A 22,230-nucleotide genomic window follows, 5' to 3' on the forward strand; every position below is an offset into this window, starting at 1 on the left:
GCGCGCCCCGGCCCGGCGCCCCAGCCCGTCCGCGCGGCGCCCACCTGCCGCCCCGACGGGAGCCTTGCGGCCGCTGCCCCGGGCTGGGCGCGCACGGCACCATGAGCCCCCGTTCGTGCCTGCGGTCCCTGCGACTCCTCGTCTTCGCCGTGTTCTCGGCCGCCGCGAGCAATTGGCTGTAAGTCGGGCCGGGGACCGGGCGGGCGGGGCGGGTCCCGGGGCCACAGGCGCAGGGGGCTCCCGGCAGGTGTCTCAGCCGTGGGACCCGAGGATCGCGCTCCCGCCGGTTCCTCCTGCCGGCCACCACCACTGTCCGGTCTTCCCTCTGGAGGTCCCGGGACCCCTGCTGCCCCAGTCCGGCTCGGGGTAGCAGGGCTGGCAGTGCGTCTGCACCGGGAGGCTCCTTTGGGTGCTCGAGGGCGCGCGGGGGTGCGAGCGCGGGGCGGTGGCCCGGGAACGGAGCGAGGCGCAAACCGGCGGGCTGACAGGTCTCCGAGGGAAAGCGTCCCGAGCATAATAGCAGGTTAACCGCGAGGAGTCTGGGCGCGAGCTCCTCGCGCTGCGCTGCGCCGCGCCGCGCTGCGGGCTGAGCTGGAGGCGTGCAGAGACCTGTTTCTGCTTGGGGGGCGGGAGCCAAACATAGAAGTCCAGGACCGGGGCGCCGAGCCTCTGAGAGCCCGCAGGCTGGCTCTGGCTGCTCCTCGCTGTTCCCTGAGGCAGGAAGAAACTTCTCCCAACCTTTAATAAAGAAGGCGACAACCCCCATCCACCTCTAAGGGTCTTGCCTAAGAAGGAAGGGGGTGGTAACCACTGGTGACCTGTGTGTCTCTCCCTGACTGGGTCTGCGCTCGGGAGGATCCCTGGGAAGGCGAGCTAAAGAGCTAGTGACTAAGAGAACAAGGAACCAGCTTTTAGACTCCTTCATCCCTCCTCAGTGGCACTTCCTATGGCCCAGGCTTAACCCTGGCCCCAACTTCTCCTGCCCAGAGCTCTGCAGCCTTCCACTGTGGGCAGCCAGTGGGGAGCCAAGCTCCTGTATTGATCTGAAAAGCATGAGGTGGGAAGGGGGGATAGCCAACAGTGTAGCTGGGGTTTCCATGGAGACAGTGGGAAAGGAAAAATTCTCTCTGCATCAAGACCAAAGAACAAATATCTCCCATGAAATTGCCCTGAGTGTCCAATGGCTGTTGCTATGAGGTCATTGTGGCCAGCCAGGGCCCTGGAGACTGGAAAGGAGTGTGTTCGTTGGGGTCAGAGCCACCCAGAGCTTGGGAGACTGAGGTGATGTGGAATTCTCCCAGCTGTTCCGAGAGCTCGCAATTCCTCTGAGGCCCAAAGTGGCTGCATTGTTTTTCCTGGATTCTTAATTTGATTAACACTTCAGGGGCAGTGGCAGAGTGGACAGAAACCAGGGCACAGCCACCGTCCCCTCCCCTCCCGCCCCCCACTTCTTGCAGAATGCTCCCTCCCCCAGTGAGACCTGGGTTGCAGACCTGAGAAAGCACTTTGCACTTGAAGGAGTCTGGGGTCTCTGGAGTTGCCTCTTAAATAGATAGGTTTAGAGGTCTGAGCATCAGGGGAAACTAGAAGTTCAGCTGACCTGCCCAGCACCAAGCAGTACAAAAAAAAAAAAAAAAAAAAAAAAGCCAAGGAAACAGTGAGAAGTGTGTGAGCCAGGCCTGCAGCAAACACGGAGACAGCTGCCACAGAAAGGCCCTCCGACGCTCCTGGCTCTTTAGCTCCCTTTATAGATGAGGAAAACTAAGGCCCAGGGAAGGGAGCTACTTACCAAACTGAAGACGGAACTCAGATGCTTCTGTTTCCAGACAAGGATAATCTACTTCATGCCTGAGGCTGTCCTGAAGTTGACCCAGTACACCCAGGTAGAATTGCCACCCGCCTCCAGCCATGTCCACCACGCCCCAGTCCCAGCTAGGGAGGCAGCCCCAGCTTCAGGTCTTGCAAAGCAAGGGGAATTCCAGAGCTCGGTTCTTGAGCCTTGTGCCTGCACCGTGGGGGGTGGGTAAGGGGGGGGGGCCTGGGCTTGGGGAGGTTGGCAAACCTGTTCTCTGCAACTGGGATGGTTCCTGTTGCCATGCAACCTGCCTCTAGACAACTCAGTTCACTCCTGTTCCACCAGGGCTCTAAGCCAGCTCACAGAGACAGGAGGAAGGGGCTTCCCAGGACCCTATGGAACTAGAGAGGCTCCAAACGGGAAGAGACCCCAGGCACGCGCACACACACAAACCTTGTACTTCTAAACATGTCCATCTGTAGCCTGAAACTGGACCAGCCCCTAGGGAAACAGGTGCCACAGCCTAGGCTCCCAGCAGCTTGGGTCTGAGAAGCCACAGCTGGAATGGATAAGGCCGTGTGCCTGCTCCTCGGCCGAGTGGAACTCCTCAACCTGGAGGTTAGAGAATGATAACTTAATGTTCATCACCCACTGCACTATCTGAGCTCTCACTGCATTGGAACCCATTTTATAGATGGGAAGACTGAGGGCCACAGAGGTAACCCAGAGCTACTTAGCCAGTAAATGGCAGGGCTATCTGACCCAAGTCAGCCTCCCGGAGCAACAGCTTTGGGTCGGCAGCTGTTTGTTCAGGCATGCTGGTGGCACCGTGTCTTTTCAAGGGTGAGCCAAGGGCCATTTGAGATGGCTTGCTGCCAAGCCTGACAACCTGAGTTCCATCCCTGGGACCCACATGGTAGAAGGAAAGAACCAACTCCTGAAAGTTGTCCTCTGACCCCCACACACGTGCACGCTCACACACACCCAAATAAATAAATAAATAATATAAAAAGGCCGGGCAGTGGTGGCACATATCTTTAATCCCAGCACTCTGAAGGTAGAGGCAGGCAGATCTCTGTGAGTTCAAGAACAGCCTGGTCTATAGAGCAAGTCCCAGAACAGAGATGGCTGCACAGAGAAACATAAATAAACAAACAGAGATAGATACATAGATAGATAGATAGATAGATAGATAGATAGATAGATAGATAGATAGATAGATAGATAGATAGATAGATGTACAAAAGGGATAAGCCAAGCCTCAGGCCTGGCTCCAAGAGGAAAGCTGGTAGCCTATGCCGAGGAGTGAGGCCTGGATAGATCTAGAGGTAGCTTCTTGTCCAGGGTGGGTTGATAGCTGGTTGCAGAATCTGGGCTGTCTGATGTCTCAACACCAGCCTGGGGGTAGGGGGGGGCGGGGAGCCAGGTGTGCCTCTACCTACAAGCTCTGGGCAAGACAGAGCCAGGAGCTAGGAAAGTTTTGCAGCCTGAGGCTTGGCAAGCCCAGAGAAGCTGCAGGCTGTGGAGTGGGCTGGTGTGTAGTACACAGACAAAGGTGGCAGCTCGCGCAGCCACCGCTGCTGCCGCAGGAGGAATAGGGGAATACATACACCATCCATGGTAGACCGCCTGCGCTTGCGCTCAAGGGACCCTTGCCACTTAGCTCTGTCTAAGTCATGCCCCAGGACCAAATCTACACCAGGGGGTCAGGGTCACATGGGCTCGGGTCACAGTTCTACATGCTGTGTGACCTGGAGTGGGCTACGTCCTTCCTCTGGGGTATTCACCTCAGTAGCTTGTTTTGAACCCCAAATGGAAGATTGAGAAAGAATTGAAGACAGGAAAGCTGAGGTTTCAGGAGCAGATGATACACTGAGCAGGGTGGATCTTAACAGAACCTCACTGAGTAAATAAGAAACCCCTGTTGGGCTCAGAGGGATCAAGGACAGATAGCCCACCCAGCTGAGGGACTTTGGGCTAGCCTCGACTCTCATCTGTAAAGTGGTGCCTGGGGGCACAGATGGCTCACATTGATATTCTGGAGCAGTAAGCCCATGCATGAGACAGGCAAGGAGGCACAAGGTCAGGCATGCTGGTAGAGATAGGAGCCCCGGCAGCTGCCAGAGGCTGGCTCCACAGCCACTGAGCGGCAGAGCTGTGTCTTTTTGTCTATAGGGATGACAGAAAGAATAGGTACTTGGGGTAGTCTATTACTGTCCCAAACAGTGATGTCCAGATATAGTTTTACATAGAGAGAAGTCCAGGCTATCCCCTGCCTGTTCTTCAGTAGTCTACCAGAGCCTGCAGATCCAATGCTTGGCTTGCAGGCATCCTGCTGGCCAGAGGGTTGTTATCGGAAACACACTTCGGTGTCACTAGGGGAATAAAGGGAGGTGTCAAGTACCTTACTGGCTCCAAGTCCCCACAGGTACTTGGCATCCTTGAGCCAAGCTTACACATGCCTATTTGCCCAGTGGGGATGTATGACTCCCCAGGCTATGTGCAGAGTGAGGCATGACTCTCCAGTTCAGGCATGGGTAGGGCTAGCCCCATAGGTAAAGAAGTGGCCTGTCCCCCCCAGGATTGCTTCATTGGTCCCCTCCCTCTTTAAATAGTAAAGGCTCATGTCCTTGGAGCCTCTCCCACGATGCTGGGTAGTGAGTCACAGCCACTAATGTGCACTAAGCATTTTACAGTTTATGCTGGGACCCCTTGCCACCTTGGTATTGTGGACATGTTTCGATAGGTCTCTCCTCAACACCCGGGAGTATTTAACAGGATATGAGGCCTTTATCCACTAGAAACCAAGAGCACACATTTCACCCCTTTCCAGCTGATGTCGCCCCAAGTCCCAAGTCCCCCAGGCACACCTGGTGGACCGGTGCTCCAGGCATTTTACACATACTATCTTAACTTCTTCCCTCCCCTCCCAGAGCAGAGGTCTGGAGGAAGCAGGGCCTGAACCAACTCCAAGTCTCAAGGTCCAATCTATGTGATTGTAACCACCTTCTACTACATATGACGTGGTTATATAGTTTCTAATGCTTGCGAGGTTGGGGGAGGGGGGCAAGGCTGTGGTACATACCTCTGAGTGTCCCTCTAGTGCATGGCACATTCCTGTCCCAGTTTATGGGGTCACCCATAGATCAGTGAAAGAGGGGGGCTCAGTCACTGAGGGTCAGAGGCCTGGAGCGGGAAGGTCGCCTCCGCTTTCCTAAAGCTCCCATGATACTGAAAGCTTTGCAGCAGGACAGATCTGCAATCCGGGTCCTCCCTCACTAGCTTGAGTAAAGCCTCCCAGCCAGCCTTAATCTTTCCCACCCCTCCTCATGGGGGGGGGGCAGGACCAGGCTCTGCCTGAGGGGTTTGCTCAGGCAGCAGCCGGGACCCAGCTGTCTGCTATGGTTTGACTTTCTTCCCTCCACCCTTGGATTAGCCATTGAGCAACTCAGCAAGTATCTGACAAGACAGTGCTCCCCAAACCTGTTGAAACTCGCCCAACCAGGGCCCTGTGGGTGCGCTCGCTTGCTCGCTCGGGAAGCTGAGCCTCTGCACCAAGCCTCTGGCTCTCCTGCCTTCCTGGGGGAGAAATGTCTCAAGCTGAACCAACCAGGCAAAGATTGATGGCGGGGCGGGGGTTGGGGGGGGGGAACTTGCTGCTGGCAAAGGTGATAGCACCCGCCTTTGGCTCCTCCAGTCACCCCTCTGCTCCCAGCTAGCCTGCAAGAGGTGCTCCTGGTTTGTTCTGCACGCAGCTGGGAGGCGGAGCTGAGCCGCGACCTACAGTTGCTTCCCAGATTTCCACAAGAGCTGCCAGGTTTTATCTCTGAGTCCCAAGCTGCGTCTTCAGTGATTCAGCCAGCCCGAGGGGAAACTCACTCCCTGCTGTGACCCCGCCAGTCCCCTTTCTCCTTGCAGCCCCTCTCTGCCTCCCCCATTTTTCTGGCAAACTGGAAACCAAACTATGTTTTAGAGGTTCCCCCCTCCAAGTTCAGAACCCCTACAGCTCCTGGAAGGGACTTGGTCTTCACAGAGAGCAAGGGAGTGGGGAGGAAAGACGGGAGGAACCATCCTCCCACCCCGGACAGCTCACAGGCAACCTTGGAGGGGCCTGCTCTCTGCAGGGGATTGTTGATACCACAGAGAGGAGCCTCTGACCTGCAGGGACTCTATTCCCGGCAGCAGCCTATAATCCCAGAATGCGAATCCCAGGAGTTTCTCTCCCAAAACTAGAGATAGCAGAACACTCCCTCCTGAGTCATGGTGCCTCCCTGCCCTGGCATCCCCAGCTTTAAGGATGAATCACTCACTGTTGGGGAAGGTCTCAGGGACCCTGAGCTACCTACCATACAAGGGAGTAGTGGGCTTGCCCCTTAACATGTCTGGCACCTACTGACATCAACGCTGTCCATGCTGGACTCAGAGCCCCATAGCAGATACATAGCAAAGCTGGATTTCCAGCCCAAGTCTCTTGTCTTCTTCTCAAACCTTGCCCCGTGGCTGATGAACGGAAAGGTGGGGCACAGGATCTAGAGAGGAGACCTGGGAGGGTCTCTGCTGTCAAATTAGAGGCAAGGTGAGGTCAGGAGGCACCTTAAAGTTGACACCCACTCACTCCAGCAAGACACCTGACTCAGGGAAAGAAGACAACATTTTACATCCTGGCACAGTATGGGGCCATCCAGGTTCCAGTCCTCGTCTTCTTGGCTCTGAGGCAGCTACTTGCTCCTCTTTGGAAAATGGAAAATGGAAAGCAAGGGAACAAGAAACCGAGCCACTTAATTAGAAGGAGGGACCTCGAGAGTTCAAGGCTAGCCTCAGCTACATAGTGAGTTCAAGGCCAGTCTGGGCTACATGGCACTGTCTTTAAAGGGGGAGGAGGGACAGAGAACATAGTGGTAGAATGCTTGTCTAGCATGTACGGGGGCCTAGTTTCAGTCCCCTAGAGTGTGAGACAGACAGACAACAGATAGTCACAAAAGAAGGAAGGACTGAATACTGAGTCTTCTGGGGACCGGGGGTAGGAGGAGTCAGGGATCCTAAGAAACAGAGAAAGTGAGCCCCAGAAGAGACCAGCATCTCTCTGCAGCCGACTAAACAAACATGGGGCCTAGGATGGTTGGCCTTGGCATTCAGAGTCCTATCAGGCTGGGAAGGAGGCACGACAGAGGTAGCCCCCAGCATCCCCAGAACACAGAGTGTCTCCAGTGCCCAGCCCTTCCCCACTGACTGCTCTCCATTGGTGGTACCTCCTTCTGGTGACTCCAATGGCTCCAGAGGACACCGACACAGACAACACTGCACATCAGAGCCATGGGGACATGTATTACCCTAACCTCCTTCACTCGCAATAGTTGTCCAATACCCCAGCAGTACTAACAAGTCTGGAAGAAACCATCCAGAGAAGAATCCAGCCACCTCGCTCAGATCCGTTGACATTGAGGGGTCCTGCCCTCCAAGCCCCGGGGCCATCTTTGGAGCCTACGCAGCCTGCCCACCAGGCCCGGAAGCCAGAATGCCCCATTCTCAAGTCCTCACCCCCCAGTGACTGGCCTCGGAGCCATAATGCCTTCTTCCTAGAGAGGAGAGATAAGGGAAGAGGATGCCCAGCTCTGTGGTGACTTGGCTATGTGATGATGCAGGTGACAGGTATGGGAGGCATTGTACTTCAAGTCATCTCCTTCTCCACACAGTCTCTATGTTCCCTTGGCACACTTGAGCTTAAACTAGATGCGAGTCCCCAGCTCCTAGTCTCCTTGAGGAGCTGGTCTCTCCTCAACGCCCTTCACCCCGACCTGGAAGGGTCAAACACGTGACTAGAAGCACTAGGGAACTACTTCTCTGAAGCACCTGGAAGATCTATCTGAAATCTACAGTTTAAATCATTGCCAGGCATGGTGGCGCATGCCTTTAATCCCAGTACTCGGGAGGCAGAGGCAGGCGGATTTCTGAGTTCGAGGCCAGCCTGATCTACAAAGTGAGTTCCAGGACAGCCAGGGCTACACAGAGAAACCCTGTCTCGAAAAAACAAAACAAACAAACAAACAAACAAAAAATCATACCAAAGTGACCCACCACTCCCAGAACAAGACCAGGACCTGGCTCTGTGAGGACAGAGAAGGTCCAAACAAAGACAGGGACAGAGTCCCGCAAGGTTCAGCTGCAGGGGACAACAGAAGGTGCAGAGCAAAGAGGGTAAAGAGGGTTGTAGAAGAGAGACTACCTCCTACAGTAAGAACAACTGCTCTCCCCATTTTACAGATGAGCACATTGAGGCCAAGTTTCCAAGATGTTCATTAATTTGTTTTGAGTGACACAGAGATAGGAGACTAACCCAGGTCGCTTGCCCCCAGACCATACTGCCTGCCCAGAGGAGGGACAAAGGTCTCCAGGATAGGCCACTGTGGTGTTCAGTACAGCAACCACTCAAACTGCTTAAAGAAATAGTGGACAGTTTGAATGGTTGGTTGTGTAGCAAGGGTCCTTGGGAGCCACACATCCCTCCCTGCTTCCTAAGAACGCTGCCCAAGATGGAGTCTGTGGCCCCTCGCTTCTATCTCCCTGATTCACTAGCTGAAGGCTGCGTTGGCTTACGCAGTTTCCTTTGGGTGCCCCCTTCTGCCAACTTGGCCTCCTTCCTCTCTGGTACGGAGGGCACAATTACTCCTGAGGAGTCTCTAAATGTGGCCTGGGCAGGCAGGGAGGCCAAAGGGAGGGGGCAGAGAGGCCTGGGCTGGTGTCCCAGCCCCCACCTGGACGCAGTAGGGCCAGGATCAGTGCCACTGACCCGCTTGGCTCCCCACCATGGCCTCTCTCACCCAGCCCCTCTCCTCTGGAGTCCAGGGGAACACCGGGGCGGAGCCACGGAGGTGTGGATTAGCCTCTCCAATTTTGTATATTTTGTTTAAAAAGGCAAGCAAACCTGGAAAAGCTTGGGACAAGCCCAGCTAATTTTAGTTTCTAATGAAAACAGCAGGTGGCTGAGAGGATCTGATCTCCCTGGCAGGGCCAGGGCCCTCCGGCCTCCTAGCAGGCTCAAGGCACAGAGGGGAGGGCCTCCTGGGAGGAGCTTGCAGGACCCACAGGCCCCATTCTAGAAACTGGGCACAAGCTGGCCAGCGGCTGTAGCAGGGGCAGCCTGGGCTGGTGGGGTAACCTGATCAACGGCCTGGCTATGGCCAGAGTCCTGGGTGGCCAGGGCAGCAGGTGACAAATTGCTAAACCTGTATTCGGCAATAGCAGGAAGGAGCCTAAACAGGAGCAGCGTGGCAGGCCCTGAAAGCAAGGATGGTCAGCCTCAGACAGCCAGCCCAGGGGCAGCCGACACCCATCAGGCCCTGGCTCGGGCTCTCCCAGAAACGGCTGTGCAGTGGATATTTGAGCCCGACCCAGCTCCCGGGTCAGTGAATGGCACACGTGTCTCTGGGGGAAAGGTTGATCCACCGTAGAACAGTGGGAGGGACCACAGAGACCAGCCACCCCCATCTTCCTCTCTTATCTCTGCTCTTCTGCCATAGGGGTGGGAAAACATCAGGACCTCTGCACCATCAGCCCCTAATCGAACTGCAAATATTCCTGAATAACTTCTGTGTGCCATGCCCTGTGTGGGGCCTGAAGGGACGCAGCCTGACAGAGTCCAGTGAAGGGGCAAGTCCCCAGCCAGAGAGAGACGGGGGGGGGGGGGGAGTTGAGAGCCAAGAACTGTTTGCTGCTAGATAGCTTTGGGACTTACAAGTTGTTTTGCCTGGGGGGGGGGGCGCTTGGTTTGCTTTGTTCATCTGTGAAATGAGGTCAGGTACACGCCAGGCTCCAGGATAAGCAAGTGGCATGAGAACAGGCTACGGCCACTGAGGGCTGGGCTGCCAACCCTCTCCAGCCTATGCCAGCTCTGGCACCCGCCAGGCAAACCCCTAGGGTCTCAGAGAGCAGGAGCAGAGATGGCCAGGCCTCCCATACATGGGAGGGGCAGCTGCTGCGTCCAGTAAAGGCAGGCCTGAGAGGTAGGCACGGGTGCTGTGACAAGCAGTTTCTCGTCATCTTCCTGGATGCCGTCCTGTTGACTCACGGCTGTGGCAGGCGGGCAGTGTCTCTGCCACCGTCGTTCCGGCCGATCTCCCTGTTACATTCAGAGCCTGAGGGAGGAATGCTCAGTTCCTCGAGTCCATCTCTCTCTTCTGGTGGCATGGGACCAACAGGCCCTCCCTCTTCTGCCAGTAGAAGGAGAATTTGAACTCTGATAGTAGGAAAGGCTGCAAAGACTCATGAGCTAACTCACTGTGCCTAGAGCCAGCTCCAAGTAGAAGGGGACTTGCCACGTGTCACAATGGACTAATGGATTGGCCAGACCTCCCCACCTGCTCCTTCTGTCTGGAGACTTCAGCCCCTGAATGCCCCCTTCAATGGAGGCTGACAGAGGCCCAATCCAGCCATATCTGACCTGCTTAGCTTACAAGGAGGAAAAGAGGTCTAAACATGGTTAGGCAAGATATATGCCCCTGTGTCTCAGAGGGATTGGGAGTCCTACCCTTTTCTGTGAGCCCTAGCCTGAGTGGAGACAGCAAAATATCCAATGGTAGGTTCAACTTCTTGACCCTTCAAGGAAGGACACAGTGGCCACTGAACAGTGTCCTGGCCCACCGCCAGTAGCTGAGCTCTTGGCGCCCCCTGCAGGCCACAAGTGACTTTGTGGCTGTGGTTCTGCAGGAGACCCCCCTACCCCCTTCAAGTGGCAAAGGAAGCAAGGAACACGCAGGCAGGGCTGAAGCCAGGGTTGCCATTTCCAGATGGTCCCTTCTCCCGACCATTAACATACCTTTCCCCATTCTAAAAAACTAGGTTCCTACACAGATTGGCCAGTGCTGCTAGCCTGGGAATGCATACCCCAGAGCCTAGAGACATGGCTCTGTCTGCAAAGTGCACGTTGCAAAGTATAAGAACCTGAATTTGATTCCCAGAACCCCTGCAAAAAGCCAGACCTGACAGAGAGGCAGTGGGGGCTGGAAGGGGTCCTGGGAGACCAGGAATTGATGCCATGGTAGGATGATCTGTCTGGCTCTGGGACTACCCATCTCCTTTGGCCCATTGGTGCTGCCAGGGACAGCTCCTACGATGTTACCCAGCCAGGCTAGGTGCATTAGCACACCTTGCCAAGTTCAGTCATCACAACAGCCGTTGGGGATAAAAGCCATGACTCCAGTATGGCTAAGGAAAGCTAGGCTCAACTTTACAGCCGGGGAGCTTGGGGAGAGGACTCTTCTCTGGGCACCAAGACCACTGTGTGGATAGGGATGTCCTAGCCTGAGCCTTCTAGAAATTGGTAGAAAACATCACAGATACCTTTTCAAGATTATTCTCTAGGCTAGTGGCCTCTCTGCTGCATCTCAAGATAGAGCCAAAGCACAGGGCATACTGACCATATCTGAGGTGAAACCCAGGCACCTGTGTTCTCAATAACCACACAGATGATCTCCAGGGGCAGAGAGGCCCAGCCTGCCCCTCACCCAGCAGGCTTTGTTGGAGTGAACCCAGTTCCCAGCTGCTTTGCCCAAACTGTCAATCTCTAAGTCACACAGAATCTAGCAAAGGGTTATAAAGTCAAATAAAACAAAAGTTCTGCCTCTCATCAGCTATGAGTCTTATACACAAGACCAGGGATGAGGCAGCACCCTGAACCCTGGGTGTGGGAGGAGAAAAGCAGGCATCAGGGCAGCTGTGTATCACATCCAACCACTGCCCCCCAGGTACCTGGCCAAGCTGTCATCGGTGGGCAGCATCTCCGAAGAGGAGACGTGCGAGAAACTCAAAGGCCTGATCCAGAGGCAGGTGCAGATGTGCAAACGGAACCTTGAGGTGATGGACTCAGTGCGCCGTGGTGCCCAGCTGGCCATCGAGGAGTGCCAATACCAGTTCCGGAACCGGCGCTGGAACTGTTCCACACTGGACTCCCTCCCTGTCTTTGGGAAGGTGGTGACACAAGGTGAGGAGGGTTGGTCTAGGGACATGGGCTATCTGTGTGTAACTCTGGGTGTCTGGGGTCTGTGTGTAACTCTGGGCATCTAGGGTCTGTATGCGGCCCTGGGTGTCTGGGAAAATGATATTTCTAGGGCCAGGCACATGGAAGATGTTTCAGGAGCAGAGGCAGCACAATTAAGCACACTAGGTAGAGGGCAGGAGGAGGTCAGACAATGGTCTGTGATCACAAAGCACTCTTGAATGCAGCTGGTCCAGGAATATAAGATGGAGTGGTCTTGATTTTCCAGAGGGAGAAACTGGGGCTCAGAGAAGAGACAGTCCCAGGTTCCTCAAAGGATGAGCAGAGTCAGGCTTCAACCTGGGGTACTCTGCTCACCTTTGCATCTAGCCTTGGGTCCTGTGCATGTGACATTTGTGCATGTGACAGGTCTGCAGAACACCTTGTGTGGCCAGCTCTTGTCCTCTGGAACACACAGTCTATTTGGGACCAGACAGTCCACTGCAGCACAATGGAAGCAGCCCACACACCTGCAGCATTGACTGTGGGCCAGGCACTATTTTAAGGACTGTAAGAAACACAACACTAACTCATCGTCCCTTGGCATCAGGCTTCTACGTAACAAGTGAGGAATTGGAGGCCCGAAGCTGTTATGTCATTTGCCTAGGGTCACAGGACTAGAGAGTGGCAGGATCTGAATGTGCGCCCGGCAGGGACGACACTGTCACTCCCAATAAATACAGGAGCAACAGAACAGAAAGTTGGAGCTCTCACCTTGCCAATACTAGGTACTATAGAAAGGTTTCTGCAAGGCTTTTGAAGTCCCGGCTGAGACCGATGACATGAGAGCCAAATGCAGGTGAGCCGAGGTTCTATGGAACTGGAAGGTTCTATGGAACTGGAAGGTTCCTGCCATGCAGGGAATGCTGAAAGCCAGCTAGCTGCTTCTCTACCTCCTGAGCAAGAAGCTGGCACATCTGAGACACCAAGTTGACGGGGCTCTCTGACTCACTCAAGCTGCAGGAAGGGCTTGCTTGAGCCAACCTTTGTCTTGGCACCTGTGGGTCTGGACATCCCTGGCTCCTAGGCTTGTGGTAGACCATTTGGATGCTGTTGGAAACCAACTGTCATTGAAATTTGGAAGCCATTCTCCTGGGAGCTGGCAGGGGCCAGCAGGCATGAGCACACTTGGCATTGCTGAACTGTTCTGTTCTGAGAAAGAGACAGATATTCAACGAGCAGCCCGGTGGTGAAGTCTCTGCTGGTGCTCAGGGCCCAGAGCTGTACTGGTGAGATCCAGAGCCATCCTCCCTAGAGATATTGTTCCCAGGAAGTCCCCTCTCACACAGTGGGTGTCACACAGTGGGTGTCCCACGTATCCTCTAGAGTAGGGATCCTCCGCCTTCCCAATGCTGCAACCCTTTAATACAGTTGTGTTGTAGTGACCCCCAACCATAAAATTATTTTGTTATTGCTTCCTATAATTGCAATTTTGCCACTGTTAGGAATTGTAATGTAAATATCTGATATGCAGGACATCTGATATGGAACCCCTGTGAAAGGGTCATTCAACCCCAAAGGGTCATGACCCACAGGTTGAGAACCACTGCTCCCAAGGGCCTGGCAGATAGATCAACAAGGCTTCCCATACCGGACTGTGTGTCAGTATCACACCCCTGTCCCTTTGCACATGCTATGTCTTCCCCAACAGCCAACCCCGTCTAAGCAGCCCCCACCCAGAGTTTCCTTCTTTCTGCCCCAGGCCCTCCCTTCCCTCCGGGATCTATGCCTTTGTGGTGTCCTTCCTTTGAAGATATTCTCTTACTGTGTAACACAGGCAGGCTGGCCTTGAGCTTGTTATTGTAGCCCAGGCTAGCCATAAACTTGGCAATCTTTCTGCCTCTGCCTCCCAAATGCTGGGGTGACTTACAGGTCCCTATATTCTTTACAGGGGGTATATTTTTTTCATATAAATCCATATTTTTTAAAAAGTTGCAGGGTGTGATTCCTAGATACTCATTTTAGGGTCACTGGACATTTTAACTATGTATTGCTTGCAACTATGTATCCAGATATACATCACACTACTTCTTTATACCTCCACACTGAAGTGTGGCAGCTCCCCGCCCATCCCCCACTTTCCCACCACTGCATCCCCAGACAACAGTGATAGCTCAAGTACCTGTCTCCTGGGATACCTCCAAACCTGGCATGGAGGACAACCAGTGAGTGTCAACTAGGGATGGATAGCAGATCAGGGCAAGGACTTGAAAGGACAAGGGAAAGGAGACATGACTGGTGAGTGGCAGCCAGAAGCCAGGACAGACCTGGGGAATCCTTTGCTTTTCTTGCCTGTGAGCAGAAGCCAAAGAAGGGACTAGCTCTGTCACCCCCCGGGGGGGGGGACGACGACATAAGACCAAGTGGAATCTGTTCTAGACTAATGTTTGAGTGACCTGGTCAAGCATCCCTGTTCCTTTAGAGCTAAGTCAAGGCCTTAAGGGCCTTAAGACCGGGTCAGTCACAAGAGGCAGGCAGCAGCCATATTTGGGGGATACATCTAAGCTCACACACACACACACACACACACACACACACACACACACCCCTAAGCTCACACACACACAGAGGCACGCATGCACGTACACCTTACACCATTTCATACTTGGTTTTCTTCACTAGTAAAGTTCCTCTTAGAACATTCTTACCTGGTCACAGTCTCCACTAAGCCAGGGTGGGGGAAAGGACTCAAGCACAGGCTTGTCTCTGGAGGGCCAGGAGTTGAAGGACAGCAGAGATAGGCAAATGCAACAGGAGACTTCATTCCTCTGGGTCCTTACCTGTCCCATTCATAACTCTCAGGACTGTTGCCAACATTCAGTGACTTGTCTAGGACTTGTCAGTCCTTTCTATACACCCTGACCTGACCTGGGAATAAGCCAGCTTCACAGAGGGCTAGCTAGCATCTTCTCAGCACTGACTATTAATCTAGCAGACCTCTTGCCCCCAGCTCTCAGGAGGCAGACTCAGCAGATGTCTACACGCATGAGTTACCTGGTTGGGACGGTGACTTCAGGCATACAAGGGGACAGAACAGAAAAGATTCCCCGTTTGGGTGCAGACTGTAGCCAGTGAAGAAGGGAGTGTTGGCCTATCCTGTGCTATCTAAGCCCAGATCATCCTTACAGCAGCTTTGAATTTATGTCATTCCCAACTTACAACTGAGACGTCTGAGGGAGCCAAGGGCGGTGATGACCCAGATCCTGTCCCTGCCAGCGGTGAGAAGTTGGGCAAGGACTGTGCCCTCTCTATAACTCAGTGTCCTTCCTAGAAAGTGGGGACAAACCCAGGGCCCACCTGCTGGGTTCCTGGAGAATGCACAGGGCAATGATGGAGCCATGCCCATTCCCCTGGCCTCTATCGGGACACCCACCTGGTGCCCAAAGGTCACCACGCCCAGGGCCTCCTCGCCAACCCAGCTCAACTTCGGCCAGTTCTCTCCCAGTTCCAGCTCCTTTCCGCTGGATTGGCTTCCCTCCCACCATCTGGAGAGATGTCCCCATGACGTGCTCCTGGGCCTTGAGTCAGACAGGCTCCCCTCCCGTCCCCATTTTGCCATTTGCTACTGAAGAGCCCAGGCAAGACTTGTGTTCTCAGGAGAGCAACTTGAGACTGTGTGAGTCCGGAAGAGATCAACCCACAGAAAGACGCCCTGTGCATTGTGGTCCTCAGGGGGTCCACCTATGGGGTCACTTCCTCGAACTCCCAGCTCTGGGCATCTCTTAGCCCCTTAGAAAAGACAGCACTGCAGGCAAACCTACAGGACACATAGGACTCAGACCTGTGCAGCCAAGCCTTGGGGTACTCTGGGAAGAAAACCAGAAGAAGGGGGTTACAAGTGTGAGAAAGGAGGCTGGAGGGGTGGAAAGGGAAGAAAGCTGCATGTTGGGCACTTGTGAGTTCTGCCTCCCTCCTGCGGGGTAAAGTATCTATCACCTCCCCAAGACACCCCACCATGGTACTCCCAGTCCCACCATAATGTCCTTCTGCCATTAAACAGCCTCTGGGGAAATCAGGTCCCATTGGGCCCTCTTCCAGAGAACAAGGCTCCAGCCTGGGTCCCAGGGAAGCCACCAGGGCCACACTACTGAAGCTGAGTGGCTAGAGCCCAGAGTCAGTGAGAAAAGACTGAGTTCGAATTCTGGCTGTCCCAAATCCTAGCTGGGAAACATTGGGCGGGTTACCTCACCGCTCAGCGATTCACTTCTATTCCTGTCATGACAAGCTTATACCTCAGCTAATGTGCTAAGTGCTCAGACAACACCTGCACATAGTAGGCTTCCTGAGCTGCAGCTATGGTTAATAAGGTCTTGGAGAGCTACTTCCTTCATCCAGTCACTCAGAAAATGATTATGGTGACCTCACTCAAATGAGACAGTGCTCTTCCGAGCAACCCCATGGCAGGACTGGGACCCCTTAAGAACCACTGGCACAAGGGGGCAGAGGTGAACAAGAGCCAGGGTTGGGCAGAGACTGCCTGGGCAGTTAAAGAAGCAAAAGGGACCTCCTAGGGCAGAGGGCTAAGGCCACCCACCAGTCCCATCAGCCCCATCTCCTGGGACTGCCCTTCCCCCTTGGTCTTTGGGGCAACGATTTGTGCTGGTTCAGGCCTGGAAATACCAGAAATACCAGAAACTGAAGTTGTCTCTTTGGGCGGCCACAGCATAAAACCAACCAACATGAGCCTGCTATTAACCTCAATTAGCTTGGAGAAGATTCCATCCCAGACTCCCTTGCTCCAGCCAAGCCCCTCAGTGCAGGCCCAAAATGGCCAAGCAGCAAGTGGGCAGTGGAAAGGACCGTGGGTGGCACTCCCTGCCTAAGAAAGAACTGCACCGAGAACAGGGTGTCCTGCGTGTTGGGGGCTGAGCTGCCTCCAACTCCAGCGCCCAGGCTAGGCTGCCTCTGTCCACAGAGCAGCACAGTGGAGGTGACCGTTCTCATCTGACCGTGGTGACTGCTCCCTAGGGCAGCTGGGAGCACAGGCCTGGGTGTTGCAGAGGTAATTGCCAACCAGGGGGCCAAAGCCTGCCCCCACCACTCTTGTGGACACAGACCCTGCATCTAAAGACAGAAGGCCAGCCACAGCACACAGAGGCCCTCACAGGGTCCTGGATAGAGAGCAAGGCCCACTGTCTGGTAACACACCCAGCCCAGTGGATGCTCTGCTCACACACTGCCCCAGCTCACCCCCAAGAAAGAGACTCCACAACAGCTACCCCCAAGGCACAGTTCCTAGGAGGATAAAAACATCCATTCAGGCAGGGGAGGAGGGCTGTCACCAAAATAGAATTGCTTAGCAGCGATGGGCAGAAGATGCAAACACTACAGAGAGGCGGGCAGACCTGTGCTACAGACCCCTGTCTCTATCACCTGATCACGGGGACTGGGGCGGGCTTGTGGGCAATACCCTCCTTCCCCCCAGTCAGCAGGAGGGGCTCGATGCTAGGAGCTGCCAATGCTATGGCTTGTTTTCAAGTCTCAAGGAAGCAGGAGACATTGTGAGCTGCAGGGCCAGCCTGAGGAAGAGCAGGGTCACAAGGGAGAACTTAGAGCCCAGGGAACTGTTCAACAAAGGAGCAGAGCTGGGGTGGCAGTGTGACTGCACCCCTTCACAGCCGCTGCAGCCCCCTCAACTCCCCAGATTGTCACAAAATGACATGAGGATCCCTTGCCTTCTGGAGGAGGCAGTGGGAATGGCATTCTTCAGGAGCTGAGCGATCAGACCCTGAAGCCAGGCTGTCTGCTGGCTCAGCCACGTGCTGCGGGACAAGCTGCCAAGGCTCTGTAAAATGGGGGTGACCATAGCTCTTGCCTCACCAGGATGTTGGGAGGACGCGCTGGTCCTCACGTGGGGAGGAGGTTCAGCTACTGGTGTGATCAGAACCAGGACCTACTGTGTGCTCGGCAGGCAGGCTTGTCCCTCCTTGGTGCCCAGCATTCAGCAGGCCTCATATGCCTCTCCTGTTCTGCAAGGAAAATACAGATGTGGTGGGTGCCCCAGGACCTAGCCCTTTCCTCCCTCTGCCTCCCACAGGGACCCGGGAGGCGGCCTTTGTATACGCCATCTCTTCAGCAGGTGTGGCCTTTGCAGTGACAAGGGCATGCAGCAGTGGAGAACTGGAGAAGTGTGGCTGTGACCGGACAGTGCACGGGGTCAGCCCACAGGGTAAGCATATCTGTCCAAAGGGAAGGACAGGGGCCTAGCCCCAGGCCCAAACTCACCCCAGAACTCTTTCTGCCCTCCACACCCCAGGCTTCCAGTGGTCAGGATGCTCGGACAACATCGCCTATGGCGTAGCCTTCTCACAGTCCTTTGTGGACGTCCGGGAGAGGAGCAAGGGGGCCTCCTCCAGCCGGGCACTCATGAATCTTCACAACAACGAGGCTGGCAGGAAGGTAGAGTGGTACCAACCCCATCGACACTGGGGCAGGGCTGCACGGGCAGAGTCCCCGTGGAAGTTCGTCTTCTCATCGGGCACCTCTGTAGGCCAGGGGTTGGTAGTGGGGGGCCAGGGGGAGCAGATCCAGTCCAGTCCACCCAGATATCATGTGCTTAACTTGCGATCCCATCTGCCTTCCTGATATCTACACCCAGGGTCCCTGTGGAGATTCAGCACAGCACTGTATTCCTTGGGTCACCTGTCACTCACTCAAATGCTTCCTACAACACTGCCCTTCACTGTGTCTGCCAGCAACTCCAAGTGCCCCCAAGTACAGGACAGCACCTTGTCCCCAACACTGCTTGCCAGCTCAGCGTAGGATCCAGTAGATGTTTATACAAAGCAGGCATGACAGTGAACCCCTTGATTATGCATCTGTCCTCCTGGCCACCTGTTGAGCCCCAGGGGACCCTCCCCCCTCCTCCACTCTCCCTGACCACCCCTCTCCCTCCTCTTCCCGGACAGGCCATCTTGACACACATGCGGGTGGAGTGCAAGTGTCACGGGGTGTCGGGCTCCTGCGAGGTAAAGACGTGCTGGCGTGCTGTACCGCCCTTCCGCCAGGTTGGCCACGCGCTAAAGGAGAAGTTTGACGGTGCCACGGAGGTGGAGCCACGACGCGTAGGCTCCTCCCGGGCGCTGGTGCCTCGGAATGCACAGTTCAAGCCACATACAGATGAGGACCTGGTATACCTGGAGCCTAGCCCGGACTTCTGTGAGCAGGACATCCGCAGTGGCGTGCTAGGCACGAGGGGCCGCACGTGCAACAAGACATCTAAAGCCATTGACGGCTGCGAGCTACTGTGCTGTGGCCGCGGCTTCCACACAGCGCAAGTGGAGCTGGCCGAGCGCTGTGGCTGCAGGTTCCACTGGTGCTGCTTCGTCAAGTGCCGGCAGTGCCAGCGGCTCGTGGAGATGCACACGTGCCGGTGACCATGCCGTCTGTGCCCAGGACCACCTGCGTGGCCCAGGGAAGGCCAATAACTTAAACAGTCTCCCACCACCTACCCCAAAAGATACTGGTTGTATTTTTTGTTTTGGTTTGGTTTTTGGGTCCTCAAGTTATTTATTGCCAAAAAAAAAAAAAAAGAAAGAAAGAAAGAAAGAAAGAAAGAAAGAAAGAAAGAAAGAAAGAAAGAAAGAAAGAAAGAAAGAAAGAAAGAAAGAAAGAAAGAAAAAAATAGGCAGGCAACCCCCAAGGGCACCAACCAGGGCCTCCCCGAGCCTGAGCCTTTGTGTGTGGCTGCCTCTGACCAAAGGGACTTTGTTTATGCCTCTGGCTGTCCACATTGACCACTGTTGACTACTCAGTCTTGTCAAGTGTCCAGTTTTCTACAGGTAGACTAAAAAAGTAGGTACTAAGGAGCGGCTGTAGACCCCACCGTCCAGGGAAACAGATGGCCCAATGGCAGGGATGGCAGGTTCCATCTTGGTGGAATTTATATCACCTGCAGGAAAGGAGCTGACACCTCTCCACCACACATATACTTGGGGACCGCCAGTAACTCTGGCTCTGAGGGTCCCTAGAAAGGGAACGGACAGATATCAGGTTAAAGGCTAAGGGCTCTCGGCCCTCATGCGAGCAGCTAGATTCCAGGCAAGCAACCGTGAGTTAAGACAAGGATGCCCAGCCAGGCGTGGTGGTGCATGCCTTTAATCCCAGCACTCAGGAGGCAGAGGCAGGTGGATTTCTGAGTTCGAGGCCAGCCTGGTCTACAAAGTGAGTTCCAGGACAGCCAGGACTATACAGAGAAACCCTGTCTCGAAAAACCAAAAAAAAAAAAAAAAAAAAAAAAAAGACAAGGATGTCCACGTGAGGCCAGCCCACCTCCACCTCAAACTCCTCCATGAGAGGGGAAACCTCCCCTATTCCCAGACTCTCCTAGGCAGGGTTAGGCTGTCATCCTGGATTAGGTCCTAGCTTGGGCCTGGCAAGTCGCACACCCGCCCCCTGTTATGAGTCACCCTCGCAGTTTTGTCCTCTGTGAAGCTGAGAATGGAAATGTTGCAGAGACAGGAAAGGGCTGTGCAAAGAGATCCCACCCTGTGATATCTCCCTCACTTAACAAAACCTAGTGAGCAAACACAATGCCCCATCAGCCCCTGTCCTAGGGTATCTCCCTGGATGATGACATCTGTCCTGGGAACAAACATGGATGCCCACCCACTCTTTGCAGCAGGTAATGATGCCTGTCAGCCTCACAAGACCTTGGCAGAGGCAGAGCCGGGCTCCTCCCTGGGCCTGAGCAGTGGGCTAGGAACTCTGGCTATAACTAAAGGCACAGGGAGACAAGGCAGTAGGAGCCAGAGACCACAGGCTGGGTTGGAGCCCACAGGGCTGCAAAGGGCTAAGAGGCTGAGTGGAGAGGGGGACAGCTGGAGGGCTGACTAATTAGGTCTCAGAATCCAAGGTACCTCCATCTCCAGGACCCTGGGTCCCCAAGGCCTCGAGTACAGTAAGGACAAAAGGTTCCCCAAGGGACATACCATACCTGGTGCCTGGCCCAGAACACCAGCCAGACTGTCAAGAACCTACCAAATGCTCTGTGAACAGGACACACAAAGAATCAACTGCCTCTCGGCTGGATGACCAAGCCTCAGAGGAACTTTCCAGCCTGATGTCCAAGTGGCTCCCATGTCCAGGACTCCAGGTTCGATGCTTCCACTCTGAGATCCCCTTGGGAACTCTGCAATCCCAAGCTCTTTGCTATTGGGTGGTGCAAACGCCAAATCCAGGATTCTGAATACGGGGCGCAGGCCTGCACAAACTCTCCTCTGGGCCTGTGGTTTGTGCCTTTCTGGCGTTGGCTCCCTGACGAAGAGGGTCAACACCCTTGGCCCCCATCCAAGCTCTCTGCTCATTGTCCATCTGAAGAGGCAGCCAAAACCAAGTGAGATGCTGGAACCACATTCAAATGCAAGGATAATCTTGGGCAGGCCGTCTCTGATGTGGATGAAAGCTGAGCTGACCAAGGGTCCCCACAGCTGCCCGGCTGGGCCCACTGATCCTCTGGTAGACTTAGTTCAGCACCAGGGAAGATGTGAGGACCCCACACACACACACACATACACAGAGCCAGGCCCAAACTAAGGAAGCATGGGGCCACCCCTTCAGAGAATGCTGAGCCAAGTTCCACATCCAGTGGGGTCGAGACTGCTTGTCATTTTGTGGACACTATACCAAGAAGGCGGGTCCCTAGCTCCCCTGTGCTGATCCTCTCAGAGTCCTGCAGGCTGTGACTAGGTGAATCAGACCACAGGCTAGAACCACTGCCCAGGCCAAAGAAATTCACAGCCATGGTGGGGGACGTGGGAGGGGGGGGGGGAGCTTCACTGGACTTGTCCAGCTCCAAACTGTCTCAAATATAAAGAGCTGGCAAAGGCGTGACGTAGCTCAGCATATTTGGGTCCCACAGGACCCAGGAAGCTGTCCAGAAGGTCCACTTCCTACCTGAACCACTCTCTACTGTTGTTGTCACAAGGCAAAAGTGGCATTCCTTCCTCCAAGGCCAGGGCTGGAAAAGCCAGCTCCGGATGCTGCTACTCTACCGTGCTGCCCCACCCCGTCCTCCAGTTTTTATATGAGGCTCCTTGGCATTGTGACATCCCCACGGCATAGTCTGAGATGCACGATAAAAATGGTTATTTCTCTATCTGCCAATTTGTAGCTGTGACTTTCTTTTTTTTTTTTTTAAGAGAATAGGGACCAAAAAAAAAAAAAAAAGAATACTCATTTCCTTTAGCCCAGCAGTGGTGGCGCACGCCTTTAATCCCAGCACTAGGGAGGCAGAGGCAGGTGGATTTCTGAGTTTGAGGCCAGCCTGGTCTACAGAGTGAGTTCCAGGACAGCCAAGGCTACACAGAGAAACTCTGTCTCGAAAAACCAAAAAAAAAAAAAGAGAGAGAGAGAATAGGGAGAAGAGGGATGCTTCGAGAAGCACATGGGTAAAGCAGGTAGTATT

The 22,230-nt window shown here is 54.5% G+C and overlaps 1 protein-coding gene across 1 annotated transcript; it reads left to right on the plus strand.

The window, feature by feature from the left end:
- The first annotated feature begins 56 nt into the window (after positions 1–56).
- Positions 57–21,923, plus strand: Wnt4 (wingless-type MMTV integration site family, member 4). The gene is made up of 5 exons (NM_009523.2): positions 57–178; positions 11,536–11,771; positions 17,863–17,994; positions 18,082–18,224; positions 18,734–21,923. The coding sequence occupies exons 1-5, from the start codon at positions 102–104 to the stop codon at positions 19,199–19,201; spliced, it is 1,056 nt and encodes a 351-aa protein (NP_033549.1). The 5' UTR covers positions 57–101; the 3' UTR covers positions 19,202–21,923.
- The last annotated feature ends 307 nt before the right edge of the window (positions 21,924–22,230 follow it).

The sequence above is a fragment of the Mus musculus genome, chromosome 4, assembly GCF_000001635.26.
Source record: "Mus musculus strain C57BL/6J chromosome 4, GRCm38.p6 C57BL/6J".
Classification (NCBI taxonomy): domain Eukaryota; kingdom Metazoa; phylum Chordata; class Mammalia; order Rodentia; family Muridae; genus Mus; species Mus musculus.

Excerpts from the sequence above, each read along its gene's own strand:
- Wnt4 (NM_009523.2), top strand. The coding sequence starts at position 102 with ATGAGCCCCCGTTCGTGCCTGCGGTCCCTGCGACTCCTCGTCTTCGCC. Across the intron at positions 17,995-18,081 it reads GCACGGGGTCAGCCCACAGG|GCTTCCAGTGGTCAGGATGC; the intron begins GTAAGCATATCT and ends TCCACACCCCAG. Across the intron at positions 18,225-18,733 it reads ACAACGAGGCTGGCAGGAAG|GCCATCTTGACACACATGCG; the intron begins GTAGAGTGGTAC and ends CTTCCCGGACAG.